The 19,653-nt window shown below is 43.7% G+C and overlaps 1 protein-coding gene across 2 annotated transcripts in view; it reads right to left on the bottom strand.

Annotated features, from left to right (window-relative positions):
* LOC134957820 (dimethylaniline monooxygenase [N-oxide-forming] 2-like) overlaps positions 1–19,653 on the bottom strand; it is a 213,793-nt gene that overhangs the window by 40,377 nt on the left and 153,763 nt on the right. For both annotated transcript variants that reach the window (XM_063940009.1, XM_063940008.1), the window contains exons 6-8: positions 5,320–5,516; positions 3,277–3,632; positions 3,103–3,175 (exon numbers count right to left, since the gene is read on the bottom strand). In XM_063940009.1, the coding sequence (XP_063796079.1) occupies positions 3,103–3,175; positions 3,277–3,632; positions 5,320–5,516 (626 nt within the window). The remainder of the gene's footprint in view (positions 1–3,102; positions 3,176–3,276; positions 3,633–5,319; positions 5,517–19,653) is intronic.

The raw sequence follows: 19,653 nt of genomic DNA, 5'->3' as shown, positions 1-19,653 counted from the left end.
TATTCCAAGTGTCCTTTGGAAACATTGCTCAAAGCTTAAGTCCAGGATCATATTGCAGAATTTATGTGGCAGAATATTTATCGAATGATTCTCTGCATCGTTTATACAGTTTTTATCATGCTTTTTTTAAATGTATTAAAATATAATTGTTAAATCCATCCATATCATGTATTAATTTAGAAACACAGCCCAGTGCCAGTTTTCCTTTTTACTATGTGTATAAATATATATATTTATACAGATGCATACATATATTTTATTTTTTATTTAACTGCTTTACAGATTTATACGACTACCCATATTTTACTTAAAACATTGCTTTTAAAACCATCCATTTTTGAGTACTTACTTCTACATTACTCTACCCCCAGATTTTTAGACTATCTACGTATGTTAAAGCCAAATATTACTGAGTGACTCACTGACTCATCACGAAATCTCCGGAACCATGAAGACTGGAAACTTGAAATTTGGACATTAGCTTTGTGAAGTAGGCATACACTAAGAAGGGATGTTTCAAAAGTCCACCCCAAAGGGGTGAAATTTATTTTTATATTATACATACAGTTGTGCTCATAAGTTTACATACCCTAGCAGAATTTGTGATTTTCTGGCCATTTGGCAGAGAATATGAATGATAACTCATAAACTTTTCTTTCACTCATGGTTAGTGGTTGGGTGAAGCCATTTATTGTCAAACAACTGTGTTTACTCTTTTTAAATCATAATGACAACAGAAACTACCCAAATGACCCTGATCAAAAGTTTACATACCCTGGAGATTTTGGCCTGATAACATGCACACAAGTTGACACAAACTGGTTTGAATAGCTACTAAAGGTAACCATCCTCACCTGTGGTGTGTGTGTGTGTGTGTGTGTGTGTGTGTGTGTGTGTGTGTGTGTGTGTGTGTGTGTGTGTGTGTATAAAAGGTCAGTGAGTTTCTGGACTACTGAAAGACCCTTGCATCTTTCATCCAGTGCTGCACTGACGTATCTGGATTCTGAGTCATGGGGAAAGCAATAGAATTGTCAAAGGATCTGCGGGAAATGTAATTGAACTGTATAAAACAGGAAAGGGATATAAAAAGATATCCAAGCAATTGAGAATGCCAATCAGCAGTGTTCAAACACTAATTAAGAAGTGGAAAATTAGGGATTCTGTGGAAACCAAATCACGGTCAGGTAGACCAACAAAAATTTCAGCCACAACTGCCAGGAAAATTGTTCGGGATGCAAAGAAAAATCCACAAATAACTTCAGCTGAAATACAGGACATTCTGAAAAAAAGTGGTGAGGTTGTTTTAAGATGCACAATAAGGAGGCATTTGAAGAAAAATGGGCTGCATGGTCGAGTTGCCAGAAGAAAGCCATTACTACGTAAATGCCACAAAGCATCCCGCTTACAATACTTCAAACAGCACAGAGACAAGCCTCAAAACTTCTGGAACAAAGTCATTTGGAGTGAGGAGACCAAAATTGAACTTTTTGGCCACAACCATAAACGTTACATTTGTCAACAAGGCCAATGATGAAAGGTACGCCATTCCTACTGTGAAACACGGAGGTGGATCGCTGATGTTTTGGGGATGTGTGAGCTATAAAGGCACTGGAAACTTGGTCAAAATTGATGGCAAGATGAATGCAGCATGTTATCAGAAAATACTGGAGGAAAATTTGCACTCATCAGCCCGGAAGCTGCGCATGTGACGTACTTGGACATTCCAACATGACAATGATCCAAAACACAAGGCCAAGTCGACCTGTCATTGGCTACAGTAGAAAAAAGTGAAGGTTCTTGAGTGGCCATCTCAGTCTCCTGACCTCAATATCATTGAGCCACTCTGGGGAGATCTCAAACGTGCAGTTCATGCAAGAGAGCCCAAGAATTTACAGGAACTGGAGGCCTTTTGCCAAGAAGAATGGGCAGCTTTACCATCTGAGAAAATAAAGAGCCTCATCCACAACTACCACAAAATACTTCAAGCTGTCATTGATGTTAAAGGGGGCAATACACGGTATTAAGAACTGGGGTATGTACATTTTTGATCAGGGTCATTTGGGTAGTTTCTGTTGTCATTATGATTTATAAAGAGTAAACAGTTGTTTGACAATAAATGGCTTCACCCAAACACTAACCATGAGTGAAAGAAAAGTTTATGAGTTATCATTCATATTCTCTTACAAATGGCCAGAAAAAAACAAATTCTGCTAGGGTATGTAAACTTATGAGCACAACTGTGTATGTGTATGTATATATATATATATATATATATATATATATATAAATTGTTAATTATCTCTTAATCAAGATAAGATTTAGATTTGGTTTTTGCATACAAACGATACCAAAGTAAGTGCCTAAGTAGGTGTATATATTTTTAGCTGCATGTAAATCTATGTTTAAAATTTTTTTTTAACGATTCTTTTACTACTAATGTCGATTTGTGTTTCATTTTAAATTGGACGATTGTTATGGGCTTCTTTAGCATGCACCTGAAACTGTCTTCATTCCGAGAATTCCTCTGATCCCATCAGACTACCATTTCCAGTCCTTACAGCCGCAGTTCCCAGTACAGGTCTACTATGCCATGACCATTAACAATGCTCAGGAGCAGAGGTTCAAAGTGGCTGGTGTTTATCAGAGGAGTGACTGCTTCTCCCATGGTATGTTGCCTGTTCCAGAGTCAGCTCCTCTGACAGCCTGAAGGAAAGACTAAAAATGTAGTTTACCGGGAAGTTCTTCAAAATTAAAGTTATACGCATGGAAATACTTGAAATTCCATAGCGAAGCACAGGTATTCAGCTATTACTTAATAAATGCTGTTTTTTAAAGTAAATCTACCCAGTAGTGTACCCCGGATGGCGTTTTAATATATTAAATCTAGATAGTGGTTACTTTTTTTTTTTTATATAATATAATGATTATTCCTAATAATTGGTCTTTACAGATATATTCATTCAATTATGGAATTAAAACTTTCTGTGCAGAATATTCCTTTCTGTCTGCTACTCAGAGAATTGTTATATCCATATTTCTTTACAGTAAAGTTAATATAATTAATATATTTTCTAGCTATTAAATATTTTTTTCTTAACTTACCATTTCTCTCTCTGTTTTTCATCCATTTTCATTTCTTCTTTCATTTCTTCTGAACTTGGAAGTTTGTGTAATCCTAAAAAAATTAACAAAAATATTCAGATATTGATTATTACCATATTTTAGCTTTATATTATATACCTCTCCTTTAAGTTTGGTAAATAATCAAAGTTTTACCTTTAAAAAGTCTTGCAGTCCATCGAGACTGAAGTTCAGCAATGACCATGACTGGTCCAATTGGGAGAATAAAGGAAATGAATCCTATTGTGGGCTTTTCTATGCCCAAAGGAATAATCTTTTTGTACAAAGATCCTTTGGTTTCGTCAATCTTCACAACAGAGTCATCCAGAAAAGGGAAGCTGTATTTATATCCTGTTGCAAGTATGACAACATCAAGGTTGTCCACAACAGAACTGTCTTCAAAATGGGCTGATGTCTCGGTAAATGCTGTCACTCCATCCTTGACAATAATTGAGCCAGATAGAACACGGCTTGGAAACTCTTCATTCACCAGAGGTTCCTTCCACTTTATTCTATAAAAAAAAAAAATTATATATGTTAACGTCCTTAAAAAAACTTAGAATTAAATGTGTAAGAGTAATGTAATAGTCTATTAATCAGTTAAGCAAATTACTGTATATGGTTTTTATTCACTAAGAATAGTAAATAATGTGTACAGATAGTCACTAAAATATAAAAGATTTGTACTTCTGGCGTTGGTTGCTGTTATGTTAGAGCAAAGGGGCTAATACTACAGCCTGGTTAAAGCCCCAAGCCACTAGAGGAGTTAAAAATAGAACCTTACATGTGAATAATTAAACTGAACAGCTCAAACGATTTGGTTCTTGGGAGAAGCAATTGTATTGAATAAGTGTAGTAGAGGACCACACCCACGCGTAGACAGACATCGATTTGCTGACCAGATTTTCAAGCATACACAAAAATTACCTGATCAATTTCATTTAGATAATCCCCATACACTGATAATCTTAGACCACACCCAAACCTATGGTCTCAATTTGCAGTTATTGCTACCAATGCATGTGTCCAGTTCTAGAAATAAATACTGCAAAATTGACAATAGTTTAGTAGTGCTACCGTGCTTCAGTGTTACTGAAATACATCAATTACTCATTAACCGATGACCTCTCAATGCCTAGAAATGTATGTACCATATAGACAAACTACACTGCTGTTAGCATTGAAATGAATATTAAATTTAGTTTTCTTGGTTTTTGAATAATAAGATTTTGTTACACTAAAAACTTAATAGAGAAATGCTAATGGATAGACAGCATTTTAGACCCTTATTGCCGGCTAAATCCTTATGGTGCGGGGAAATGATATTCAATTAAATGCCTTTTTCCTGCATCTAAAAATCAGGATTTTAGGCATGGAATCACACTGATTCTGTTTACTGTGAGGTTCAGTCCACAATAAGGCAATCAGGCGCTGGGTAATCCCTGTTAATTTAATTGCTCCACAGCTAATTAAATATCCCCCTGGTTACTAATTTAGGATGTAACCATTAACAATACTGAATCCATTAAAGAGGAGCAGAGGGTAAAAAACACTTGTATTCTTCTAATAGTGTAAATAAAAACCATCCCTTGCTCCTATTTATTGTTTTCCCAAATATTACAGGTTAGTTATAATGGTATTCTATTCATAGAAATTTGCTGCTTAAATCATCTGTAATACACCTATACTCAAATAGCTCCTTATGGCATGTGACTTTGTATGCATGCTAATAATGTGCAAAACTTAAGAAATAGTGGGGCAGATGTATTAACCTGGAAAAGGCATAAGGAAGTGAGAAACCAGTGATATGTGCAAGGTGATAATGGCAGCAGCCAATCAGATCCTAACTGTTAATTTACATATTGGAGCAGATTGGCTGGTGCCATTATCACCTTGCACATATCACTGGTTTATCACTTCCTTATGCCTTCTCCAGGTTAATACATATGCCCCAGTGTGCGGGAATCACTACTTATGCTATAGCGTCTGAGTCTTGCCAAGTCTCTCACACCATATGGTGCTAAAACACTAGGTAAAGGAGAACATCTGTATGTAGGCTTGCTCCTTTCACCTCATTTCCCTCTTTATAGACTTAATTTTAGCTTTAAATCTGAAAACATTGGCTGAATCCACACAGCATTCTCTAGAAATAACTTCAGATTTATGTCCTGGTGAGCTATTCCCCAAACTATAATTTACCCCTGAGGTTCTATGTTGTACAATCCATGGTCAAATTGATCATTCATATATTTTTTAATCATCCATCGGGATACAGCTGGTGGCAAAATGTTTTGGATCCAAGTCTTGTAGCGACGAATGAATATCAAATCAAAAGGCAATCCTCCTTTACCCAGACGCCGAAGAACCCATACTCCTTTTCTGCTGCTAAGGTATACCTGCAAAATATATTACATAGGTGAGGTAAAATACAGGGATACTCAATGACCGATCGGCTATGTAAATAAAACAATATTATATATAGCTCTCCAGCTGTTGTGAAACTACACATCCTAGCATGCTCTGCAACAGATTTAGCATTTCCTAATAGCAAAAATGTAGCAGGGCATTCTGGGACTTGTAGTTTCACAACAACTGGAGAGCCAAAGGATGGCCAGGCCTGCTGTAATGCATTTAAAAGAGAAAATATCTAGCTCCTTTCCTCCTATTGCTCTCTGAGAGGCTCGGCAATGTTTAGTTCAAGTGACAGGTTAACCTTTGATAATTGAGACACTATCCTCTCCTGACTGGAAATAGGTTGGTTAAGTACTTTTACCTGAAATCTATATATAAAAGGCAAATACCACTGACTCCTCACAAAATCTCCTGAACCATAATGCTGGACTTCCTTGCCAGTGGCAGTTGTAGAGCAGTCCACTATTCACATAGGGGAGCCACACACAGCGATATTTGACAGTGCTTAGGGGTAGCAGTTGATGTGGCTCCCCTATTTGAATAATGGACTGCTGTGCAACTGCCCCTGGCAAGGAAGTCCAGGAACAGAGCATTGTGCCCCCCCTCCGCAACTGGTATCGCAGGCACCATGCATTCTTTATAGCACCAGCTGGGTGGGCTGCCTTAACTCTCCTCTGTGAGGGAGGAATTCCCAATAATCATCTCACATCTTTCAACCCCTTTGTGGGTGGAAATTTGAAAAACCCCTTCTTAATGAGTACCTACATCACAAAAACAGTCTGCTGTCCAAAGCTCAAGTTTCTAGTCCTTATGGTTCAGGAGGTTTTGTGATAAGTTAGTGGTATTTGTATTTATATACACAGGGCATTTTTATAATGAATTAATATGTTGTTCTTGGTTATGCCTAAAATCATTCTGTAATTAAGATCTGGTAACTTTATTAATTAATTGGTTATGCTAAATAATTATCGATTTACTTTTCGATTAACACCTGGTATTTTCATTACAAAATACTAATGCTAACATAAATGCCAATTATTGAAATATGTTTCATATATATAAAAACAATTTTGTATGTTGATTGGGGTACCATTAAGGTACTTATTTACTGAAAACTGCTCATCAACTATCCTAGGTCTACTTAATGTGGAGCGGTTATTGTACAAAGTTGGTCACTAGCTATCCATATAGAGTCAGAGTTAGACTTTATCTATACTTAAGTCCGGTATGTATTGAAACATTTTCTTTGACATTAATAAAACAATGTATATAAAAAATTATTCTTCCCTTACAGCCAGTTTATTGATTAAGCCCTAAATAATCCTTTATAAATATAGGTCATTTACCAGACCACATTCTGAATTAGATGGATTCCATTTAAGCATGGAACCATGTCAGTAAGCCATCTAATTTAATCACTTGGCATGTATTATTCCTCCCCTCCCGCACTTCCATCATTCCTCATCACCCATTTTTAGAGACCTACTGTAAAGGTTTTTTTACTCATAAATGCACTGTTTTATTTAATTGTTATGAGCCACGGCTGTGGCTCATTCCTGTTTAGCATTTTGGTTATGTATTTTATGTTATACTTCTGTTTCTGTTCCCCGTGGGTGTCATGGGGTGTTTCGGAGCCGACCCTTAAGGAGAGGGTACTGTTATAAACCACAGGTAGTGGTTCATTCCTGTTTTCCGTTTATGTATTTTATGTTATAGTTCTCTTGCAGGCCAGGATTTCCCTTTGCTCTGGTTTAGAAGATTCTTGTTTGCTGCCGGTGGTGAGTCTGTGTAATTGCAGCCTGTTTCCATGTGTTTGGCCTCATCTGTCTGTTAATTGCATCTTGTCAGTTTGGAGTCGTGCAACAGGGCAGCTGCACAACATAATTAATTAGGGCTCTGTTATATTCTGGCTCAGTGCAATACACAGACGCCGGTGATAGTTCTGAGCTAGTTCCTGGGTTTCTGTCTAGCAGCTTCTGTCTAGCTGCTTCCAGCCTTGATCCAGTGTCTGATCCAGTGTCTGATCCAGTGTCCTGCCGTGAAGCGTTCCTGTTCAGAAGTCCTGTGGCTTTGTCTGTGCCTGATCGAGTGTCTGGCTTCTTGGTGTCCACCGGTCTGTCGTTTGGGATTCTGCCTGTCCTCCGGTTCTGTGAGCCTGTGTCTGCTACATTGGTGGTTCCTGTCCGTTTGCCAGTATTTGTACCAGTTTCATGAGTAGCGGCTTTGCCACGTCCGTCGGCCTAGGCCGCTGTATTCTTTAGTTATATTTGTTACTGGTGTTTTGCAGAGGGTTCTGCATATGCTGTCACCGCCGGTACACAACAGTATTGTGTCGGCGTGTGGACAGCATTTCCTTTGTTGTTCTTTTCCTTTGGCGGCGTGCCGTACATATATTTAGTTTTAGGGTTGTTAGTAGCTCCTAGCCTTCTGTTTGCTTTAGTTAGAGGTCCCCTTGTTATTATCCTGTCTCGGTTCACGCCTTGCTCACTCTAAGACCTGGGGGCATCGGAGTTGGGCAGACCTAATCCGCCCTTCAAACGCGGCTGCCGTGGGCCCAAGAAACCATAGTTACGCAGGCGTGAACTGACCACACGGGTGAAACATTGGAGGTAGGCTGCTAGTGGCTATTTCCATACCACACCTTATTTCAGCATCACGTTCTGGTGCTCTGGACTCACTACGCAACATCTCTCTTGTTCTGAGCACCAGGAACGTAACATTATCACCGGCCATACAGCAAAAAAGAAAGAAAGCTAAATAGTAGTTTTTTCTTTTTTGGTCCAGTCCTGTCTAGAATCCAGTCCTGTCTAGAACTCAGTGTGCAGAATCCAGTCCGGTGTTTAGAATCCAGTCCTGTCTAGAATTCAATGTGCAGAACCCAGTCCAGTCTTGTCTTGTCAAGTCTAGAATCCAGTTTAGAATCCAGTCTAGAATCCTGTCTAGAATCCAGTCTAGAATCCAGTCTAGAAACTTGTCTAAGAATCTTGTCTTAGAATCGTGTCTAGAATCTTGTCTTAGAATCGTGTCTAGAATCTTGTCTTAGAATCGTGTCTAGAATCTGGTCTTAGAATCGTGTCTAGAATCTGGTCTTAGAATCATGTCTAGTCTTGTCTATTTTGAAATCCTCCTATGCCTACTATGCAAGCCCTGCAGGCATCTCTCTCAGCCCTGAACTCTGCTTTCAGTGCTTTGAAACCTGAGCGGCTGGAAGTTTTGCAGCAATCCTTAAAGCAACTGCAAAACCTTCTGGCCAAAATTTTGCTTATCTTGCCAGAAGTTGTTGAGAGTACATCTATCTCTGAAGAGACTTTTGCTCACAATATGGTGACAAGAGAATCCTCAGGTTCAGTTGGAGAGAAAAATGTTAAAAGTTTTCTGCGGCCCAGGCTCTCAGAAGAGAAGCGTCTGCGTCGCAGAAACTTAAATTTATGCCTATATTGTGGGGGTTTAGGCCACTATCTGCAGACCTGTGAGTTGCGCAAGCAAAAGTGTGGCGACAAGTCCTGCCCTCTGGCCAAGTTGAGTCAGGATACAAGACCTACTCCTATCTCTGCTGTGGCAGAGGTACTTGTCACACAACCCACACTAAAAAGCACTCTGTCCAATAATTGGGGTCCTTGGGCTAGGGAGCCCTATTATAGATTCAGGAACCAAAGGAGAATGTTTCTCTCCTCTCTTGATTTTCCTGTTGAAGCAGAGTTGCAAACCCCTGGAGTGGTGCCCGATGCCCGGGGTCCTGGAGCGGTAGCCGATGCCCGGGGTCCTGGAGCGGTAGCCGATGCCCGGGGTCCTGGAGCGGTAGCCGATGCCCGGGGTCCTGGAGCGGTACCCGATGCCCGGGGTCCTGGAGCGGTACCCGATGCCCAGGGTCCTGGAGCGGTACCCGATGCCCAGGGTCCTGGAGCGGTACCCGATGCCCAGAGTCCTGGAGCGGTACCCGATGCCCAGAGTCCTGGAGCGGTACCAGATGCCCAGAGTCATAGAGGGACATCGAATATAATAGCTCAGGTGTCAATACCAGAAGGGGTCTCAGAAGCTGTTACCCCAGGTAGGGACTTGAAAAGCGCAACCCCAGAAAGGGTATCTAAAACCATAGTTCTAGAAGGGAACTCGAGAAGCAAAACCCCAGAAGGGATCTTTGAAGTAATATCCCCAAGTGGGGTCTCGAGAGACTCAGCCCCAGAGAAGGGTCTAGAGCAGGGGTGGGCAATTATTTCAGCTGGGGGGCCACCTAACACTCTCCGGTAAATATTCGAGGGCCGCCCCGCCCTGCTTTGAATATGTACCCCCCTCCCTTTGTATTTTTCCCCTCCCCCCCCTTCCCCAATATACAATATATTTTTAATTATTCACATAATGGGACAGGCAAAAATAAATACAAATGTCTAAAATAAACAAACAAACAAAAGTGCCTTCATTCAGGTACAGAAACCTCTATAAGCCAATAATAATAATAATAATAATAATACAGTGCTGAAAACAAACAAACAGCATCCAGTATAATGCTGTTAACAATACCCTCCCTGGACACCATTACAAGTTCCCCTCCCTCCCTCTCCCTGGGTACAGTAGCTATTTCCCCCTATTCCTCCCTCCGTTGGCACAGTTGTCAGCTCCCTACCCACCCCATACTGTGCACCCTGCCCCTTCCCTCGCCAGGCAGGTCCCACTGCCACCTCCATGTTTTATATATATATATATATATATATATATACACACACACACACACACACACACACACACACACGTGTGTGTGTGTATATATATGATATGACAGTATAATACCGTTGGCTGTAGACAGTAAGAGAGTACTTTAATAATAAAAAAAAACCACATAACAGAAACCCCCATGTTACCCCGGTTACTCCAGCATCCTGATGTCACCTCCAGGACAAGTCTGATTTTAACAGGACTCCTGAACGAGAACAAATGACACACATATACAATACATATATATGTAACGTGCGCATATTACTGGGGGTGTGAGCAACTAAGAGCATCACTGCACAGTAAAGAAGTGGGGCAGCGCCAACACCGGGCTATAACTCACCCGGCACCCACAGCTTCTTTTGATTTGTTCATCGCCCCGATGCTCAGTGACAGCCTGGCCAGGGAGAGCAGCTGGTCTCTGCTATTGTCTCCAATCACAGCTCATGCTCCCGCCACTCCGCAGCCACTCACACTGCACTTGGCCCACACAGAGGCCTGGAACGCAAATAGGAAGCAGCCTGACACAACTCTGATGCTGCTCACAGCCAATCAGAGACCGCAGCGGCCTTAGAGCGATGACTGGCCGGAGCGGCAGCATTGTTAAGTAGGCGTGGCTGTCACAGGGTGTTAGGGGGGGTGTTGGCACTTATGCCCCCCCCCCCCATCCCCTAAATTCGCCAGTGCTGGTGCCTGACTTCACAAGAAATTCCGGCGCGCTGCACGCATGACCCAGGCTTTCCTCAGACTCAGCGGCACCCGGTGCGGCTTGGAAGTTAGAGCTGCTGTAGCGCACTTGTCATTGTGCACTTGTGGGGGGCAGCGGGCCAGGCAGGATCGCTTTTCGGGATGCATCCGGCCCGCGGGCCGTATTTTGCCCACCCCTAGTCTAGAGGTTGCTTCCCCAGGAAAGGACTCAAGAGGCATAGCGTTAGTGGAGGTTCTGAAGGTTATAGCTTCAGCAAAAGTCCCGGAGGTCATAGTCCCGGGAGAAGTTTTGATAATTATCGACTCAGAGAGAGAGGCTGATGGCCCGGTCCCAGAGAGGGAGGCTGACGGCCCGGTCCCAGAGAGGGAGGCTGATGGCCCGGTCCCAGAGAGGGAGGCTGATGGCCCGGTCCCAGTAAAAGAATCCGAGGAGCTGCCCCCAGCGGGGTGCCCGTAGGCCACTGCCCCAGCGGGGTGCCCGAAGGCCACTGCCCCAGCGGGGTGCCCGAAGGCCACTGCCCCAGGTGGGGTTCCGAGGGCCACTGCCCCAGGTGGGGTTCCGAGGGCCACTGCCCCAGGTGGGGTTCCGAGGGCCACTGCCCCAGGTGGGGTTCAGAAATTTACAGCCTCGAGGAAGGTCTGTAATGACTTGGTCACAGTGAAGCACTCCAGCCAGTTAGTACAAAAATCACAGCCTATTACCATTGCTACTGGATGTGCTTTCCTGTCTTCTCCCTACAGGAAATCTTCTAAAGTTTCAGTACCTAGGGGAATGGAACCAATCTATGGTCTGTTCTCAGATTCTGAAACTGATGAGGTTTCTTATATGCCGGGGCACTCTGGTAGGAGAGGGAAGAAGCATCTGATTGCTCGACCTATGTGTTTTGGAGAATTTTTTGAGCCAGAGATTTCTTCCTTTCCTGGTGTCGCCAAGCAAGCACAGGGTAAAAAGGAAGAAAAAGAAAAAGAAATATTGCTGACTCTTGCCTTGTGGTGTATATATATATATATAAAAAAAAGTTTTTTTTCCTTGTCTTGTGTCCAGTGGCCTCCGTCAGGGGGGGGGGGGGGGGGGGGGGGCACTGTTACAAGCTGTTGCCACAGCTTGTTTTTGTTTCTTGTCTTAGTTTGTTTGTCCAGTGTCAGGTTTATTAATGTATACCTTGTTTTGGAAAACCTGAATTTTGGGGTCAAGGGGGGGGGGGTACTGTTATGAGCCATTTTCTTTGACATTAATAAATCAATGTATATAAAAAATTATTCTTCCCTTACAGCCAGTTTATTGATTAAGCCCTAAATAATCCTTTATAAATATAGGTCATTTACCAGACCGCATTCTGAATTAGATGGATTCCATTTAAGCATGGAACCATGTTAGTAAGCCATCTAATTTAATCACTTGGCATGTATTATTCCTCCCCTCCCGCACTTCCATCATTCCTCCTCACCCATTTTTAGAGACCTATTGTAAAGGTTTTTTTACTCATAAATGCACTGTTTTATTTAATTGTTATGAGCCACGGCTGTGGCTCATTCCTGTTTTGCATTTTGGTTATGTATTTTATGTTATACTTCTGTTTCTGTTCCCCGTGGGTGTCATGGGGTGTTCGGAGCCCACCCTTAGGGAGAGGGTACTGTTATGAACCACAGGTAGTGGTTCATTCCTGTTTTCCGTTTATGTATTTTATGTTATAGTTCTCTTGCAGGCCAGGATTTCCCTTTGCTCTGGTTTAGAAGATTCTTGTTTGCTGCCGGTGGTGAGTCTGTGTAATTGCAGCCTGTTTCCATGTGTTTGGCCTCACCTGTCTGTTAATTGCATCTTGTCAGTTTGGAGTCGTGCAACAGGGCAGCTGCACGACATAATTAATTAGGGCTCTGTTATATTCTGGCTCAGTGCAATACACAGATGCCGGTGATAGTTCTGAGCTAGTTCCTGAGTTTCTGTCTAGCAGCTTCTGTCTAGCTGCTTCCAGCCTTGATCCAGTGTCTGTTCCAGTGTCTGTCGTGAAGTGTTCCTGTCCAGAAGTCCTGTGGCTTTGTCTGTGCCTGATCGAGTATCTGGCTTCTTGGTGTCCACCGGTCTGTTGTTTGGGATTCTGCTTGTCCTCCGGTTCTGTGAGCCTGTGTCTGCTACATTGGTGGTTCCTGTCCGTTTGCCAGTATTTGTACCAGTTTTGTGAGTAGCGGCTTTGCCGCGTCCGTCGACCTAGGCCGCTGTATTCTTTAGTTATATTTGTTACTGGTGTTTTGCAGAGGGTTCTGCATATGCTGTCACCGCCGGTACACAACAGTATTGTGTCGGCGTGTGGACAGCATTTCCTTTGTTGTTCTTTTCCTTTGGCGGCGTGCCGCACATATATTTAGTTTTAGGGTTGTTAGTAGCCCCTAGCCTTCTGTTGGCTTTAGTTAGAGGTCCCCTTGTTATTATCCTGTCTCGGTTCACGCCTTGTCTCACTCTAACACCTGGGGGCATCGGAGTTGGGCAGACCTAATCCGCCCATCAAACGTGGCTACCGTGGGCCCAAGAAACCATAGTCACGCAGGCGTGAACTGACCACACGGGTGAAACAATGGAGGTTGGCTGCTAGGGGCTATTTCCAAACCACACCTTATTTCAGCGTCACGTTCTGGTGCTCTGGACTCACTACGCAACATCTCTCATTAATAGGTTTTATACCTGTTTTTACCGATACACACAGTGAGGTCCATGTCCCTTCAGGATTATTTCAAAAACACTTGGCATTTATATTTACATTAGATCTAAGCCTACAGCCAGTTGGCCTGAATTTTTATTCAGTTATTGTATTTTATTGTTTAGATTTTATACCCCTGAGGAAGTCCCAAAAAGGGACGAAATGCGTTGGATTTATCCAAGTACTGTATCCATCGTTCTCCATATGCTGTGAATAAAGGATAATTATTAACACTAAGTCCATCCTGGACCCATGCCGAAAAAGAATTTTGTATCATCTTAACGTTTATCAATCAACATCTGGAACAACTTCACTGTGATTTTTATTATTGTGAGCTTTTTATTTAATAAATACTAAAAACTGAGATTTTCTAATGTTTTACATGTCATTCAGATTGATGTGATTAATAGTTCCAATCGTAGCGCCCTCAGATCTGTCTATTTATATCCCTATCTTTTGAGCCTCGCCTAACAGGAGGCTTGCTTTGAGGTTTGCTTAGTTTATATCCACACAGCGCCATAGGGTATCCTTTGTCTATATATATATATATATATATATATATATATATATATATAAACATGCAGTGAGGTAAATGGCTTAGGAGGCACTGGCTAGCACCATAGCCAGATTTCCATGCTATATATAAGACAAAGCATACAAAGCATACAAAAATGATCAGATGTTTGAGAAATTTCTTCAGAGAGGGTATCCCGTAAATGAGCTTGGAAAAGCTAGAACAAAAGCATTAGGCCTGACATGAGACAAACTTTTGAACCAGGGACTGACTAAGAAGCAATTGAAGGGGAGGTATCCTTGGGTAACACAATATAATACTAGTAGCTAACAATTAGCTAAAAAGGTCACTAAGCTCTGGCCTATAGTGGCTTCAGATAAGGATCTGGGGAAAGTGTATCAAGCTGCTTTTTTAGTTATTCCAGGAATAGCAGTATAAGAGATATTGTGGTAAAGACTGATTTATCTAGATTTAATACTTCTAAAACACATCTCCTTACACGTAAGAATGGATGTTATCGTTGCAGTGGGTGCACTATGGCCCTCATTCCGAGTTGTTCGCTCGGTATTTTTCATCGCATCGCAGTGAAAATCCGCTTAGTACGCATGCGCAATGTTCGCACTGCGACTGCGCCAAGTAACTTTACTATGAAGAAAGTATTTTTACTCACGGCTTTTTCTTCGCTCCGGCGATCGTAATGTGATTGACAGGAAATGGGTGTTACTGGGCGGATACACGGCGTTTCAGGGGCGTGTGGCTGAAAACGCTACCGTTTCCGGAAAAAACGCAGGAGTGGCCGGGGAAACGGTGGGAGTGCCTGGGCGAACGCTGGGTGTGTTTGTGACGTCAACCAGGAACGACAAGCACTGAAATGATCGCACAGGCAGAGTAAGTCTGGAGCTACTCTGAAACTGCTAACTCGTTTGTAATCGCAATATTGCGCGTACGTCGGTCGCAATTTTAAGAAGCTAAGATTCACTCCCAGTAGGCGGCGGCTTAGCGTGTGTAACTCTGCTACATTCGCCTTGCGAGCGAACAACTCGGAATGAGGGCCTATGTGTAGTTATTTGAGTCCAGGAGACACTTTCTTGCATCCACACACAGGAAAAAAATTCTTAATACGATATCCATTATCTTGTGATTCTAAATATGTAGTATATATAATCACCTGCCCATGTGGTGTGACATATGTGGGGAAAACAGATTGTGAATTTAAGATCAGGATGGCGCAACACAGATATGCCATTAGGGAAGCCTTTAAGACTGGCCACAGTGATCAACCTGTGGCCAGGCATTTTCTAATAGCAAAACACAATATGGCAACTCTGCGTTATAAAATAATTGATCAGGTTCCTAAAACCCTCAGGGGAGGAGACAGATCCAAAAAATTATTGCAGAAAGAAGCAATGTGGATCTTTAAATTAAAACACACAGTTCCCTAAAGGACTAAATGAGGCTTTGAACCTCAGGTGTTTTTTGTAACATAATTGCAGTGTATGCCATTTTTGTGTTGTAACATTTGTGATAATATAATGAATGTAACAGCTGAAGGAGTGGTAACATGGCTGGTTACAGTAATAAATGCTTCTAACACTGTAGGTTATCTAAATGCTGGATAAGATGTTTTTATTGTATAAATTATATTAGGTAGGGATAATTGTTTTTTTTAGGATATTTGATGAAGTTTAAGGTATTATTATAGAAGTGGCCAATTTATATTGCTTGTAAAGTTAATATTTAATATTGTTTACATATAGTTCTAAATATAGAGCCGTTTGGTTACTATGGTTACTTCTGTTTAAACCCCAACACGACTGCTGGCCGGACAGGTGTTTTGTCACTTCTTGGTAGACATGACCGGAAACCGGGCAGCGTGATTGGAGGCGTTGTGGAGGACCTCTGAAATGCACTGTATTTAAACACTTGCACGTTTGTAACATGTTATCCTGACGAAGGGGCTGCGACCCCGAAACTGTTGATGTGAGATTTGATTCCACTTCATTAAATCACTTTATGCAACTAAAAGAAAGTCTCAGAGTGCCGCCTGTATTGCAAGCTGTATTACTGTGACATCGTTCCGGGTCTGGAGGGCACAGGAGAAAAGAAATACTGTTGGGGAGCGGGCGAGTGCTGCTGTGTGTGTTTAATTTTATATATATATATATATATATATATATATAATATACATATACACACACACATATATTATATATACACACACACATAATATGATACACAATCATTCTCTGTATATTATATTCTGGACACTGGCTTGCTGTAATTTAAATTAATGTTATTAAACACAAAATCAAATTTGAGTTGTGGTTATTTCTCCAGTTAAATCATGTAATGCTTTACAAAATAATACTGATCTGGTGTGAATACACAACAGAATGCTCAGTTTATATGAAGTAGGTGATCAACTGTTTATATTTTGCCTGAAAGAGCATCTTCTTCATGTTTCACATGTGACTAGAGATGAGCAGGTTTGGTTTTTGGAAAACCAAACCCACCCAAACTTACAGATTTTGAGGAGATCCGAGTCCCTGCTCGGATCTCTGTGCCATTTTTGGAATCTAAAACGAGGATGAATGTCATCATCCTGGCGTTGGATCCTAGCGGGACTTGGTATACATAAAATGTGCTGCGGCCTGGACTTGGCACCATTTATGCCTGGTGCATGCTACTGTTAGTTGCACTCAGGGGTGTCTAGGGGTCCGAGCGCCCCTGGCAAAGTGTCTGCCCCCCCCCCCCCCCCCCCACTCCCCCAAAACACACACATATATTTGAAACAAGGAAGGCGTGTCAAAAAATGAATGTGGCCTCGTGGGGAAGGGGCTTAGCCACACAATAGTACTTCTAATTCAAATTATGCCACACAGTATCACATTACACCGCACAGTAGTGTTCATTACTCACATTACAGCGCACAGTAGTGTCTCTTATTCACGTTACACCACACAGTTATACCCCTATAGAAAATACAGTCTATAAAGGGCATATGGGGAATGCAAATAGAAAGTGGAAATGTGGACCAGTGCTAATAAATATATTCCTAATTTTATATGGGGAATGCGGTCAAACCACATTTGCCATTAGTATATCTGATCCTGCCCAAGAGGCATAACTAGGGTAGGGCAAGCGGGGCACATGCCCTGGGTGCCTTGGCAGGCCCAGCAGAGGGGGGCGCCGCCGGCGGCCAGGGCATCATGCCCCACTCGCCCCCGTCACGCCGCAATGTGAGGGGAGGAGAGCACAGTGTCTCTCCCTCCCCTCACCGCCACTGTCAGCACCAGCAGCGCTGCGTGTGTCCGGTCTCTGGAGGCATTAGCCAATCAGAGCTTGCGGACTGGCTCCTGATATGCTGCCAATCCGCAAGCTTTGATTGGCTAGCGAACCGGCGCTACATAGCCGCCGCCGGAGACCTGGAACGGTGAGGGGCAGGAGAGGCACTGCGCTGCGCTCTCCTCCCCTCACATAGCACAGCCACAAGGGAACGGGAAGAAGCGGTGAGTGAGCGGGGGGTTGGGGGGTCAGGCACTGTAGGGCAATGTAACTGGCACTGTGGGGCATGTATCTGGCACTGTGGGGCATGTATCTGGCACTGTGGGGCAATGTATCTGGCACTGTGGGGCAATGTATCTGGCACTGTGGGGCAATGTATCTGGCACTGTGGGACATGTAACTGGCACTGTAGGACATGTAACTTGCACCGTGGGGCATTGTAACTGGCACTGTGGGGCATTGTAACTGGCACTGTGGGGCAATGTAACTGGCACTGTGGGGCAATGTAACTGGCACTGTGTGGCATGTATCTGGCACTGTGGGGCATTGTAACTGGCACTGTGGGGCATTGTAACTGGCACTGGGGTAATGTAACTGGCACTGTAGGGCATGTAACTGGCACTGTGAGGCATGTATCTGGCACTGTGGGGCATAGTAACTGGCACAGTGGGGCATGTAACTGGCACAGTGGGGCATGTAACTGGCACAGTGGGGCATGTAATGGGCACTGTGGGGCATATATTGGGCACTGTGGGGCATGTATCGGGCACTGTGGGGCATTGTAACTGGCACTGTGGGGCATGTAACTGGCACTGTGGGGCATGTAACTGGCACTGTGGGGCATTTGCCATTAGTATATCTGATCCTGCCCAAGAGGCATAACTAGGGTAGGGCAAGCGGGGCACATGCCCTGGGTGCCTTGGCAGGCCCAGCAGAGGGGGGCGCTGCCGGCGGCCAGGGCATCATGCCCCACTCGCCCCCGTCACGCCGCAATGTGAGGGGAGGAGAGCACAGTGTCTCTCCCTCCCCTCACCGCCACTGCCAGCACCGCTGCGTGTGTCCGGTCTCTGGTGGCATTAGCCAATCAGAGCTTGCGGACTGGCTCCTGATTGGCTGCCAATCCGCAAGCTTTGATTGGCTAGCGAACCGGCGCTACATAGCCGCCGCCGGAGACCTGGAACGGTGAGGGGCAGGAGAGGCACAGCGCTGCGCTCTCCTCCCCTCACATAGCACAGCCACAAGGGAACGGGAAGAAGCGGTGAGTGAGCGGGGGGGGGGGGGGGGTCAGGCACTGTGGGGCAATGTAACTGGCACTGTGGGGCATGTATCTGGCACTGTGGGGCATGTATCTGGCACTGTGGGGCAATGTATCTGGCACTGTGGGGCAATGTATCTGGCACTGTGGGGCAATGTAACTGGCACTGTAGGACATGTAACTGGCACTGTAGGACATGTAACTTGCACCGTGGGGCATTGTAACTGGCACAGTGGGGCATTGTAACTGGCACAGTGGGCATTGTAACTGGCACAGTGGGGCAATGTAACTGGCACTGTGGGGCAATGTAACTGGCACTGTGGGGCAATGTAACTGGCACTGTGTGGCATGTATCTGGCACTGTGGGGCATTGTAACTGGCACTGTGGGGTAATGTAACTGGCACTGTAGGGCATGTAACTGGCACTGTGGGGCATGTATCTGGCACTGTGGGGCATAGTACCTGGCACAGTGGGGCATGTAACTGGCACAGTGGGGCATGTAACTGGCACAGTGGGGCATGTAACGGGCACTGTGGGGCATATATTGGGCACTGTGGGGCATGTATCGGGCACTGTGGGGCATTGTAACTGGCACTGTGGGGCATTGTAACTGGCACTGTGGGGCATGTAACTGGCACTGTGGGGCATTTTCAGTGACCGCACCCCTTCTGGTGCATGGCCACACCCCTTCTGGTGTGTGACCATGCCCATTTTTTGCTGCATACTTCTGGTATTTTTTTATTTTGGGTGGGGGCGCCACTCTTCATCTTGCCCTGGGCTCCGAAAACCCTAGTTACGCCTCTGTCCTGCCCATAGGCACACACACATACACTTACATACATAGTCACACACAAAACACATACATATGATACAGTACAGTCACACATGCAGTATATACAAATACAGTCCCATACAAACTGTACAAAGTTACACACTTATTCACATACATAGTCACACA

Source organism: Pseudophryne corroboree, chromosome 9, assembly GCF_028390025.1.
Source record: "Pseudophryne corroboree isolate aPseCor3 chromosome 9, aPseCor3.hap2, whole genome shotgun sequence".
Classification (NCBI taxonomy): domain Eukaryota; kingdom Metazoa; phylum Chordata; class Amphibia; order Anura; family Myobatrachidae; genus Pseudophryne; species Pseudophryne corroboree.
Note: the sequence above shows the minus strand (reverse complement) of the source record. Positions and strands in the feature narration are given on the sequence as shown.